This window comes from Thalia democratica, unplaced genomic scaffold (assembly GCF_965202585.1).
Source record: "Thalia democratica unplaced genomic scaffold, ktThaDemo2.hap1.1 HAP1_SCAFFOLD_1098, whole genome shotgun sequence".
NCBI lineage: Eukaryota > Metazoa > Chordata > Thaliacea > Salpida > Salpidae > Thalia > Thalia democratica.
The window spans coordinates 9,031-23,152 of NW_028140016.1; the positions used below are offsets into that span (position 1 = coordinate 9,031).

Sequence of the window (14,122 nt, forward strand, 5' to 3'; positions counted from 1 at the left end):
AGTGTGGCTTATCACCCCTTTACCCTGTTTAAATAATATCGTCAGTGTAATTCAATAGCGTGGCTTTAGCTCCCCTATTCCCTAAATAACTTACATCATGGCCAGTAATACCACTAGTAATGAGAGTTAGCTTAACTTTACAAGACGAGTCAGTAAGCGACAGCGAGACCAAGGCTCCCCGGCCTATTGACCCGCAATACTCTGCACTCCATGACAGGTCTTGTCCCACTGGACAAATATCGTCCTCGAGTGTACGACACAAGAATGAAAAAAAAAATCCTACATTCTCTTAATTTGAGCTAAATAAGTCTAAAAAAGCAGCAGGAAATCAATTAGCTTTAAAACTTAGTGCCGAAGTATCAGTTAAAAACATGTCATTCAACTACGAACTAGCAGGAGATTTTAAAATAAAAGCACTTGAAAATACAACTTTAAGATATATTGAACGCTGCCTTACAATACTTTGTGATTCTCACAACTTTTTTCAGTTGAGTAGTAACAACGTGAAAAAAGTACTTTCAAGCTCCAAGCTTAATATTGATTCAGAAGTTGAAGTTTTTAAGGCAACTGACGGCTGCAAATGAACTTTTATTGAAAGTTATTTTTGCATTGACTCGTGATAATGAATTGGTTGAAACTCTAGACCAGCAGTTCTCAATACTTGTTTTAATTTTTTACCCCTTTTTGGAATGTTATTACCAAATTAACCCCCCTCCCCCCCAATATACAAAACAGTTTTTAATTTTGAGAAAAAAACAGGATATTTTGTACTTTGAGCTTGTTTAATATAAAAAATCGTAAAATTTAAAAACTTTGTTCAACATAAAAAAGAAAACATTAAAATACAAAATTATAAATAAAAAATACAATTAATAAACTTATTTTTTATAACTAGCAATAAAAAAAAATTACTCTTTAAACAAGGAAATTTACCCCAAGCTAATAAATCGCTGCTCTAGACAAACCTCGCACTTTACGAAGTTGCGCGTTCCTTAGAATTAAAAACACCCGAAATTTGATCTAAGAAATTTCACAGAAAATGACAAAATTTATCAAAACAAATCAATGATAAACTTCAAAGTGAAGCGTTGCTGTCAGAAAAAATTAAATGTTCTTTTGGCAGGCAGATGTGAGCTAGTAAAAGATATATTTTACGGTTTATTAGCCCATTAAAACTTATGATGGTAAAAATTTTAAAAGTTTCGAAATTATTTCTGATTGTTTTTAATATAATGATGGTTTAAGTGTAGTCTGTGTAAAAAAAATTAAGCATATCTTGACATTATTTTTATATTGAAAAAGAAAAACACTATCAACTGACAAGTATTCATTTGTTACCAAACAGTTTGGAAATGTAGGTTTTATCCCTTATAAAATTGCATAGTGTAGCGTATGTTCGTCCGTTGATAACATATATTTATTAGGAGGCATAAATGGGGATTTCACTGACATCACTAGATTGTGTGCTTTATTCAACACAAAAACCAAAAATATAAGTGAAATAAAAGAAATGGAAGTAGCAAGGGATGGCTCAGCTGCCTCACAGCTTTTCTAGGAAGAGTCGTAGCTTCAAGGGGCAAGAATGTTGATGAAGACGGTTTCTTTGTAACAACAAATTCTGTTGAGGAGTACGACCATGTAGCCGACGAAAGGTCACTAATGCCTAGCATTATTGCAGTGTGGATATTAAACACAGCTTGATAGCTTTGAAGTTGTTTGCTGTTGGGGGCACAACAAACACTTAAGAGGTTTTCGATAGACTTTCCAAAAAAAAATCCGAAGTTAGACTACCCACACTATCGATAATAGAAGAGGAATCGCTTTTGAACACATCAGTAGCTGTTTTGGTAACAAATACAATTATAACTTTCAGCAATAATTCAACAAAAGTATCATGTTATGGTGCTGGAAAGCAAAAGTTTGGAATCACTTAGACTTATAAAAAATCTACAGCACTATAATGTTTTGAAAATTCCAAAGTTTTAATGGAGAAGTTTAGAACTTACAAGTTACCAATTTATTTAGTATAAAATCGCTTTTTTTTAGTCAAATTGAATTAAATTCGTTGAATACTTCGTCAATATTTATAAAGTGTTGTTGTTAAAATTACAATGTTTTTTAAGTGAAACATGTGAAAAAATCATTGGTTAACTAAAAATTTGTACATCATTACAAAAAATAGTTGTTATGCTTTTAAATAACAAAACCATACTTTTAATTTTCATTTTAGTCATTTTGTAGACCACCAACATTTATAATTAGTTTATAGCTAGCGAACTGTTTTACGTTTAAACAGTTTTTTAAGTCGTATGTTTAAAATTTTAATTATTACTACAGATATTTAGTACAAAAAGCAATTTTTGTTTAACTTAAATAGTAGAAAAAAATTTATAGTCTACAGGCAAGTATTTTTATAATAAATTCAAAAAAAAATTCACAGCCCGCTGGTGTTACGTAACTTATTAAAGCAAAAATGCTTCTGTTTTATTGTTTAATTCTTAAAAATGCTGATGAAATTAGCAACTTTTAACATTAAAAATGAAGTTTGAGTGACTTTATAATTGAAGCATATATACTTTTAAATTTTCATTTTGTGTTTGATGTAAGTTTTTTTAAGAAAATAATCCATTGATGGTCGGATGAGTTAAAATATATATGCTAATTAGGTAACTCAGTATTACCATTTATTATCAAACTAAATATGACCGTTTGAAAAGAATGGTATTATATCAATTAATATTGAAACACCTTTGTGTACAGTTAAGGATCGGGTTAGTTAAGTCAATTATGCACAAAGACACTTTTTCATGAAAGAACCTTTTTGCACGAGGGGTCACTTTTGCACGAATAATCATTTAGATCATTTTTGCACAAGAGTAAAAAAAACTAATAAAATAAAGATAGTCCTTACGTAGCTTATCTTAGAAATACTAGTTACAAGTACAAGTGCTGTGTTTTTTGTTTTAACTTATTTTATTTTAAGTTAACAACTCTTTTAAAATAAATGTTTTAGTTGTTAAGGCAGGGTATTTTTCTTTATTTTCCATTGTTAAGCAATGCTTATCTGTTTATCTTTTATGTCTCTTTTATAAACTGTAAAATATAAAAAAATTTGATTTGCGTTTTAGTATAGTTCGGAAAAGTTCAAGTCGTAATTTTTGTTCATATAATCTAATTTTCTTATATAGTTTGATAACTCTAAGCTGCATTTATTTATAGTCGAGCCTAAATAAGTTTTGGTCGTTTTTATTTCATTGTAGCTTTGTAAATAAGGTTGTTTGCTAAGCAGTTGTAATTTATGGGTATTGTTCGTTTCTAAAGCTGCAGGCTATTTTTAGTTTTTATTAAAGTTTTTGATTGTTTAATATTTTGTTACAAGGATGGTTATGTCGAAGTGTTGGTTATTGCATCCTCGCTAATCCAGCCGGTTTAAGTTTAACACAGATTTAGTTATAGCTTTTTTGAACGACAAAAAAGACTCTCAAAATATTTGGTTCTATTACCTTGTGCACGAAGCACCTTTCATTTATTGAGTCGCACATCACGGAAACTTTTAACGTCTTGTCTTAACTAAATTAGATAATATTAATGTTTTTACTTTAAAACTTAAAATCCATTATGAAAATAGTCTACTAACTACGTTAAAATGTCTTCTTCAGTTTCAATAACTAAATGTGAAACCATTAGCAATTTGCAATACAGGACTAAGTTTTAATTTTATCCAAGCAGATTGATGTTACCTCATCATTCTTATACATTTTAAAACTAGAATTCATAGTTTTCGCTCCTTAGTCAATAAACATATGTATTAATACCAATTTACAAGTTTTCATGATCTTTCTCAGCCTTGTTTATGATGTAACTTGTTTTTCCTCGAAATTGATTACAAATTTTAGTTAAAGATTTTTATCGTATTTTTTATGTCTGTTTTAGTTATTTGGTTCGTGGAAAAAAAGTTTAAAAAAATTAAAGAAAATATAGAGTGAGTTTTGTTATATGCATTGCATAATATAAAAGAGATAGATTATTAAAAATATAGTTTGTTCTTATCCGGTCATAGTTCCAAAATGCTTACCCAACATGGCCGGATTAGCAAGGATGCACTGTGGGTTTTGTAACTTCTTTATTTTAGCCACAATTAGTGAAAAACGTTGATTAAAGTTTGTATTCCTTTTTGTTTGTTTTGTATATTTGCTGTCTGTTTTTTGGTACTTTAAATAAAATTCGTCGTTAGCCAATTTGAAGTTGTCTAGTAGTTTTGTTTTATGCGGTTAAAGGATTCTTTGTTACTCAATTTTTTTCTCTTTTATTAAATATTATACGTAGTTGTAATAAGATGTGTATTTTTTTCGTTTATTAGTTAAAAGATTAGTTACTTACACACAAAAGTTATGAATTTGTTTTTAATTTAATGCATGTTTTATAACTAAGGTTTAGTTCTATGTCTAGAAAATCGGTTTTTATTACTCTTGCAGCTACCGTTATTTTGAAACCCCAGTTACTTAAACTTTTCCATTCGATATTGTTACAAAGATTTTTGAATATCTTTGTAAAACTGCGAGGCCGTCATCTCTACACGAAGGACCAAAATAGCGCTGAACTTTTCATATGGAGTGAAACTTTTTTCAAAATCAATAGTTGTAAATATTTTCAAAGTTATTAAATTTTTCAAAGTAAGTAAAAAATTTCCTATAAGAACAAAGATTATCAGGCTTTAGGTAGAAGCTTTCTGAAAAATTTTTGCTTTAATTCTTTTTGTTGTAATAAAAAATAGGCTAACTTTAAGCTTAAAATAATAACATTTTGTATATATTTAGCAACTGTAAAAAGAACTTTTTATTCTGAAATTAATCATCGAAACTTCAAAAAATTCCTATAGAGTTTTTCTGAAGAATACTTTAGCTAGAAATGTCTAAAAAATTAAATATTTTCCGGATTATCTGGAAATATTTCTATAATTTAAATCTAACAAAACTGTAGGTTTAAATATATAAACGTATATATTCCCAGATTGTCAAAAAATTACCTTAATTTTTCATGGTTTACTTGATAAACGACAAAAATTGAATAAAATGTTTTAGCTAAAAAAACTAAGAATTAATTTAACAATTATATAAGTTTTTTAATCAAAACTTTAAAATACGAAGAAATATTATACTTTAAAGTAAAATAATTTTATAAATATCTAAATTTGATCTATATAAAACCCTTTAAATCGCCTTACTAAACCCGCATAACTACTGTTGTAATTGAATTTAAAAATTTAGTTTGAAGTTCTGAATGCGCTAGAATCTAAGCTTTCTGGCTACTAATTTTCAGAGAATTCTTTCTAATTTATCAAGTTGCTGGTTCACTGTACTCTACATTCTACAAATACCAAAATTCTCGGTCTTAATCAACTTTGAAACTACATCAAACTATTTTTTATTTGTCTATTTATTCTTACCACTTTTCTGTTTTCGTTTTGCTTCCAATAAAAAAAATATGTTTTTGAAGGCTTAAAGTATTTTACTTTGTTTCATAAAGGATATTTTAAAAAAAAAAATTTTAATATATTTCTGATTTAACTCTTCAGTTGTTTGCTAAGTAGTAAAAATACAGTCCACAAGAACTAGTAAACAAAATTATTAATTTACACCTTAAAAGTTTAAACAAAACAAAGCCAGCAGGACCGAGAAAATGTACGATTACATTATATTACCTTTTGTCAATAAGAACTAAGATTTATAGAGAAAAATATCAACTAATTAAGAAGTAAATCTTATCACTCAGCAAAACCGATAGTTGTTTTCATATCTAAACCATTGATTAGACCTGGGGGCAAGTTTACGATATCAGATTACAAAAAAAAGTATGGTAGGATTTGAAACTTTATTTCCATTGCTTAGTAAACAACTGAAGATTTAAGCACGAAATATATTTTGTTATTTGAGTTATGTATATCTTTGAAACAAATTATTGAATTATCAAAAAAGTGTTTAATCTTAGCAAGAATATTAACAAAACATTCAGTTACGTTTATTGGTACGACTTAAATACCTGAAGATCTGCTATAAGGTAGTGAAACTTTAGTCGTACTTATTAACGTTTGGTGACTGAACTTTTTGATAATATAAATATGGTAAAAGTTATTGCACAAAACACCATACAAACTGAACGCACATATGGAAAATGTTATACACACTATACAACACCCAGGTTACTTAGAAGAACAGTGACTTTCTGCAATCATAAAAAATAATAAATTGAAAACAGTGTCTTTTGAGAATTTAAAAAGTTTATATAGTTCTTGCCACTTCTTATTTTACTAAATAAAGAAAGCACCGAGCTTGCAATAGCTACAGTATAATAAATTTATCGTGCAAAATCATTGGTCTCCAAAAGTAGGCCATATCAGTACTCTAAATTCTGTGTCAACTTTTTCAGATTTTTAAACGTAATAAATTATTGCAAGTAAGGGCATAAATAAATAACATAAATTTAGTTTAAGGTATTAGTAACCATACAAATCCATTACAAGTTTTGAAAACTGTTTGCCCTTGATGTTATATTGCATGCTCTTAATGATTTAAATGTTGCAAAGAAATATTTTTAAAAATTTATTTACACTTAACATATTTGTTCTACACTTATTCATCTAATCCAAAGCTATAATTTTGAGTAGCTTGTGAGCAAATATTTCATAGAATGATAACACCTGACTTTCTTTTCTCACCTTAATTAGCTGTTGCTCATTACAATATCCTTAAATATTCAATCATTTGCTTTAAAAATTACAATTTAAATTACTTTCAATGTCAACTTCATATTAAAAAAAAATAAAATGATACGGTGATTTCTATTTAGTATATATTTAAACCTATCAAAAAATCTCAAATTAACCATTCCTCGTAAAGTAGTTCAATAAATGACGTTTATTTTTTTAGTAAATTGACCAAACAAAATATAAGGCTCACAAAAAAAATTAAGAAAGGTAACAGCAAAGAGATAAAAAAGAATGTTATTCTAAAGTTTTAATTACTAACACAATTGCCATATAATAGGTTCATGATTTCAGATTGTTAAAAATTTCATTAACACTTTTATTTGAGGATCACTTGTCAACAATTAAATGGTTTTTATATCAATATATTGCTATTTAATCTTAAGTTTTACAGAATTTATGTATTATTAACGTTTTGTTAGTTGTTATTACTCAAAAAAAAACAATTGATCAATAAAAAAAAATGTTTGAAGTCACGATCAGATTTAAAATAAACAAAATGCATATACTTTGAATAATGGTTGTGAGTACGTTAATTGAAAGCTACATATTAAAAAAGAGGTCAAAGAGGTGTAAACACAATTGCAACGTTACTGCTACTTTGCAAAACTATAAAAAAATCTCAAAAGTAATTATTTATACAGTCAAAAATTAATTACCTTACAATATTAAGTACTATTGAGTTATAAACCTCATATCTCACATTCAAATATTTGAAATATATAAAGAGGCAAAATAAAAACAAATTAAGGGCGTAAGAGGTCCACCTAAATTTTTACGAATTGACCTTATTTTGCAAAGTTTTATTTTAGCTATCAGATACTTTTCAACTACTTAAAAACAAATTTAAAAATATACGACCAAAGTCATTGAGTTTAATAGGATCTTTATAGAAGCCACAAACCAAAAAAAAAGACTTTGACGGTTTCACTAAAAACCTATCTACTCGTTCATTGTTTATCCGATTTTCTTTAAATTTTGAAGTATTTCTATTGCTTATATTCAAACCGTTTCAATGCAATACTTTTTTAGTTTGAAAAACCCTCTATGCCCTTAAACTAGAAATTTCAACTTGCAACAATAAAAAAACTATAAAAGTTAGCTACCTGTGCAAAATAAAATGACAATTTAAATAATTTTAATATCCATCAGCCATTGCATTTGGACTTCCTCTAATATCAGAATACGCATGAATGTGATTTCCATGATTTTTGACTGCATTCGTTCGAGACGGTGAAACTGTCATTTCTTTTAACTGCATTTATTTTATTTAGTTTCATACATAAAAATCAATTCAATTTGATAAAATAAACTATTGTCAAAAATCAAGATTTTATGATTTTAAGTTAAAATTACTACTAAACATGTTATGAAATAAACACTGTCATCCAAACCTCATGTCCAAAGTTGTGTAAAGATTGCAAGATGTTTTCATCAAAACCTTCTTCATGATACAAGTAATTAGGACGAAGTTGATGGTGAAACAGAGGAGACTTAATTGCTTTGTCGGGATCATCGTATCCAAGATATAGCAACCTTTTTAAAAATATAAAATCATAAATAACTTCAAAGTTTAAAGTTTCAAATGCCTGAAGTTGCTACAGAAAATGAAAACAAAATTTCAGCTACTTTTTAAACAAGCTAGGTTAAAGTCAAGTGTAGTTATACAAATAAAGTACATACAAATTAGTTAACTATAAGTACTTTAAGAATAACTTGAATATATTCTTAAAAATATAGCGAAACTAGTCTTATTCTTTTCGAAGTTTTTGCTTTAAAAATACAAGTCCTATATAAATTTTAAGTTATAAACTCCATTCAAAAGTTTACACTAGAAAAAAGTATTTTGACAAACCGTACTAAAGCAGAGGCAGTCGCTGTAAGTGAATGCTTTCCACCAGACGAACCTATCATATAATAAGATGTATTTCTACTAGCCACTATAGCTGGTGCCATGTATGTAATAGGCCTTTTACCGCTTTCCACTTGATTAAAACCTAAAATATTTAAGTAAAAATTATATCAATATTAATTAAGGGTATTGAAAGAGGGTACACGTTGTTTCTTAACGAGTTTGTATAATTTTGTAGAGGTTTGTTTCGGTTATCACAAACTTATAAGCGCTAAGCAAATTCAAAGCAACTTTTGAGATATAAGAAATCAAATTCGACAAGTTTAATAGGTTTATATGGCAGGCGAAACCTAAAAAGTCGTTAGACTACTTTTAAAGTCTATGTTTTTTATTAACTTTTAAGTTTTTAATTTTTATTTACAGTATCAACATAACTAATTTTTGCAATTAAAATCATTTTTGTACTGTCATATTTTTTCAACTTCAAAAAATATGAAAATGATATTTTTTTATCTAACATTTTAATCTTTGTTTTTAAATAAACTCAATTTTTTAATCTTTTCAAACTATTTAAAGAAGATTTCATGAACATTCAAAGATTTTTGCTCAAAAATGAACAAGTAGAGATATATCAAATGAGTTTTTAGTTTTTTAATAAAAAGTGGTATACGTTTTGGTAAAAGCTTTTTAAAATATTGACTACATTTAACAAGTTAATTATAATTATTTATTCAAAAACAAAAACTTATAGAATATGTAATAACATTTCATATGACAATCAATGTTAAGTTTGTAAAATAATGCCCTTAATAAATTTATTTTCAGCAAGAAACATCTAAAAAACTAATGTTATCTTTGTTTACTAAAATTAAAACACCAGTTTATCAAAATATTTGTTTTAAGTAATAAATTATGTTTTATTAAAATATTGAAACTAAATCACATTAAAAATTTAAGCTAATTTTGTGTTTTTTATTTGTAGTATACCAAATACCTTACCTAAGTTTGAAAACATTCTTAGTGCGTCATTCAAAACAATTCCAGTGTTATTACAAGCTATTAAAGATCCCAATGATGAACCAATTGATGAAGTAATAGAAACAGATTCTCCCTCTAAGCCCAATACAGATATGTGACTTCCTAAATTTTTTTCTTCTTTGCTAAATGTAAAATTGTTAACTTTATAAAATTCAGCTTCTCGAGTTCCATTTAGTTTACGTTTGAAATTGCTAAGAGATTCACTTTTAAAGTAGTTAAATATATTACTTTTTACTTTTGGTTCAAAACTGGAGTCACCTAGACCAAGACTAAAGCCAAATGCGTGTTTGAAACATTCAACAACGCTTTGCCAAAAAACTTCAGGCTTGTTTTTGTAAAAAGTGCTATTTAGAGAAAATTGGTCAAAAATAGTCATAATAGCAGCTAGTAAAGGCCCTCCAGAAGGTGTTGAAGGTACCAATAATTGTTGGTTGACTGAGGACAGGTAAACTTCAAACGGAGGGTTTTCTTTAACTTCGTAGTTTTTTAAATCTTGCATAGATAAACTGAAGTTGAAAGAGTCTTTTAGATTTTTTATTACTCTAAAGTAAATATCTTCAAAGTATGTTGTACTATTACTGGATTTTAAACTGATTGTTTTTAGAGTTTTTGCTAAAAGTACATTGCGTACTACACTACCAGATTGCAAAACGCTGGCTCTGCTTCTTTCACAAAAAATATCACACAATACTTGTGAGTTAAGAATATTTTTTTCATTATTTTTCAAAGCATGAGCAAGACTCTTACTGATAGTAAAGCCACCTTCAGCTAGATCAATACTTGGTTGAATAAGACGACTCCAAGATACACCACCTCCATATTTATCATAAATGTAACTGAAAAAAAATATGTTAAGCTTTTTAAAATTAAAATACAATAACACTAAGTTCTTTTTATATTATCTTTCATGATACAACTATTATTTTTATTTATGAACAACAATATTAAAGTTAAAGGTTTCAAATAAACATCTAAAAGTATACCAATATAAAATTGTTAATTTGAATAGATTAAAATTAAATTACCTTAAACCATTTAGCTGTCCAGGAACTCCAAAGAATTGTGAAAATTTATTTTTGTTTTCAAAATAATTTGTTGGAGCGACTTCTCTTGCATCTACTACTGTTTTAATTCCACTACTTGAATTGAAATACACCATATAAAATCCTCCTCCTATAATTGTTAATTGTAAAAAAACAGTACGAACAATTTATTTTAAGAAATTAATAACAAATATACTAAAATATACTAACTCAAAAAATTAAATATTCCTAATTAAATGTGTAATATAATCATGCAAACTTTTATGACAAACTAATGATGTTTAAAACTTATAAGTTCTAAATATTAAATATCAGTTTTGTTTTATAACAAATGCAACAGTATAACAAAAAATCCAAACATGTTTACTTTACATTATATCATATTGATATTTAATTAATGTTAAGACTTAATAAATAGGTATCTTAAGGGCATATATGTGATATTAATTTATTGATTTTCTGTGTAAATTAAGTTAGACATAAGTTTTAATAAGACAATGAGTATTTTAATTTACTTTTAGTTAGTTTGTTGTAGTATAATATTTGTAAAAGAAAGTTTTTGAAAACAGTTAAGTAATAATTGTACTTATTTTTTAACATTTTGGTTAAGTTTGTAAATATTTAAAATTTCAATTTTATTTTTTACATCAGATTCTAATAATATTTTTAGATACCATGAAATGAACTAATATGAATAAAGTGATAATGATAAATTACAATATATCATTTTAGTTTTTGCATTTTTCATAACAACAAAGTACAAAACACAGAGTATTTTATATGATATAAACAAATTTACCAAAAAAGTACCAAAATCTATACCAGTCTTAGGTGTTTATATTTTAAGCATTAATAAATAATATTAGTTATTGTTTTTGTAAATTTTGAAAACTATGTTTTGAAGTATACAAGTTTGTCCAGTAATTGTAACGTTGTTTGAATTTTGACATTTACTAAAAAAAATACAGTCAAATACGAATAATTTGAAATATCAAAATCTCTTAAGTTGCAAAACAAATTAAACGTTAACAAACCTAACCCACTGCTATGTGGTTCAACAACACCTTGACATAATGTTGATGATATAGCTGCATCAACTGCTGTGCCGCCCTCTTTTAATATCTTAGTTCCTATCATTGAACAGTTGGGATGGTCTTGATAATTTATAAAACAATTTTTTGTGAAGAGAATATATTATTCAACTAATCTTGGTGCATTGCTTAAGTATAAAATATATTACAACACATTGCGAAGCAAATAAAATTATTGTAAAGAAGTTTAAACCAAATATCCTCAATACAATTAAATTTTCTTTTTTTTTCTCCTAAATATATATGTTTTATATTAAGAAATATATTATCTATTTTAAATACTTAAATATTTTAAATTCAGGCTTACATTATGACGAAATAATTACGTGAATTATTTGAAGATAAATTCTTAATATAACCAAGAACTTGGTTAGCATTAATGTAAAGTGTTTGGAGTTATTTAATTTTTAGATTTAATATATTAATTTAGCAAATTAACAGTAAGCAAAAAATATAGTAAGTCTTCTAAAAGGTAACGAAGTCATTTAAAGTAGCTGATATCAAAAAAATATTTGAAAGCTAATTTTTTCAAGTATAAAGTATCTAAAATATAGGTAACTTCTAAGATTACTTTTAGCATATTTAATTCTTTTAATGAAGAAAAACCTGAAGCAACCGCTGCAGTTCTGTAGATTTCATGATGATGATTTGGACTGTCATAATTAGGAATTGGCTCATTGTGATTCTAATGTTATAAATGTATTTTATTTTTTCACAAACTTTCATAACTATTAACTATTTACAAGAAAATCTTAAGATATATTATTTAATGCATAAAGTTTTTCTGTTATGACAATTTAAAATTTTGAGAAATTTTTCAAGGGAACATATCACAAACAAATTAAATATGGTCCAATTAAAAAAGACAATAATAATAATACACTGTAATAAATTTAGACTAAAAGTGATAAATCGAAGTTGCTAAAAATAGCCATATTCTGGTAAATTAAAATTTTTTTATTCATACCTTAATTGATTTGAAATAAAAAATAAATGCACCAGTAAATAAAACTTATAAGAATAATGACAAGTAAAATAACTTGAAAAAACATACCAAAAAAAGATAATTTGCTACAATTTGGAATTATCAGAACTAAAAATGTTGTGCACCAAAATTTTTAAGGCTTGTAGAACAAACTATCACATTACACTAAACTTACAAGTATTGGAGACATGCTGTTTATGCCAAAGCCAACTGCAATCATAAGCATGAAAAAAAGCATTATAAGACGAACTATGCAACCCGAGTTCCATGGTGAATTTTGTTTCCTGTTTAAAATACTTTTACTTGGTCTCAACAAAAGGTGGCTTGATGAATCAATCAACTCATACTCAACTTCTTCATCTTCACTATCACTTCTAAAATCAATTTCATTTAGTTCATATTCCTCCATTAACAAAATAAAAAAACGTTTTACACTAAAAAAATTAGTCTATTGGCGACCTTTTTGAGTCAATTAACTAAAAATCATGAATAAATCTAAAAAATATTCTAATAAACTGTGATAGTGAGAGATATTTTCTACTCATAAGCTTAATACAAAGTAAACAAAGTTTTAACAAAACAAATTGTTTAAGTTTTAAAACAAAGTTTAGTATTTTTCAATACATAAAATTGATTATAAAGAGTTTACTTCAATCATTTATTTCAAAAAGAAAATTATTTTTTTACAAAAATAGAACGAAAATTAAGTAATTATATAGTCAGTCACAATTAACCAAAAAATAATTTAACAGCAGCTAAAAAAAAAGCTTATTTGCAATCTCTAAAAATAATTCATTCAGTTTTTTGTTTGAAATTAACAGTTTGTTAAGTGATTCTTTATAGTGTGAAATTTCTTGTTTTACAAAATTTCTATTTTCATCACCACTTAAAGTTTCATAAAAAGTTTTAAGACCACTAATTATATCTTTTACAAGTGTGAACAAGGGATTTAGAACTGTTTCTTTTACTCCGTAAGTTTTAATTTCGTTGAAAAAATCTAGGATAGTATACATAGCAAAGCAATAAATGAAAACAATCAATGAAAGTCTTTTTTCTTTCATTTGCTGAACTCTAAACTTTAAAATACATTCTTTTATAACAATACACCAATTATTAACAAAACTGTCATCAATCAAAGGTAAAATAGTAGATTTGAAAATTTTTTGATGAACAATCAAAGGTTTGTGTAAGAGTTCAACATAAAACTTTATTGAGAGCATTGTTGGAATGTAATTAAAATCTTTTGACAAAGGAAAATGTCCAAGTATATTAATATCACAATCTACAACTAGAAGGTTATTATTTATTAGAGTTTCAACACAATGATAAGTTGTCATCCACTGAGTTTCA

At 26.5% G+C, this 14,122-nt stretch overlaps 1 protein-coding gene across 1 annotated transcript; it reads right to left on the reverse strand.

Annotated features, from left to right (window-relative positions):
• Nucleotides 1–7,241: 7,241 nt before the first annotated feature.
• On the reverse strand, nucleotides 7,242–13,181 carry LOC145847796 (glutathione hydrolase 1 proenzyme-like). The gene is made up of 8 exons (XM_082953716.1): nucleotides 12,948–13,181; nucleotides 12,394–12,472; nucleotides 11,731–11,850; nucleotides 10,679–10,826; nucleotides 9,615–10,489; nucleotides 8,619–8,760; nucleotides 8,158–8,299; nucleotides 7,242–8,018 (listed from the first exon to the last, which is right to left on the reverse strand). Exons 1-8 carry the CDS (start codon nucleotides 13,179–13,181, stop codon nucleotides 7,902–7,904), a joined length of 1,857 nt encoding a protein of 618 aa, XP_082809842.1. The 3' UTR covers nucleotides 7,242–7,901.
• Nucleotides 13,182–14,122: the final 941 nt, after the last annotated feature.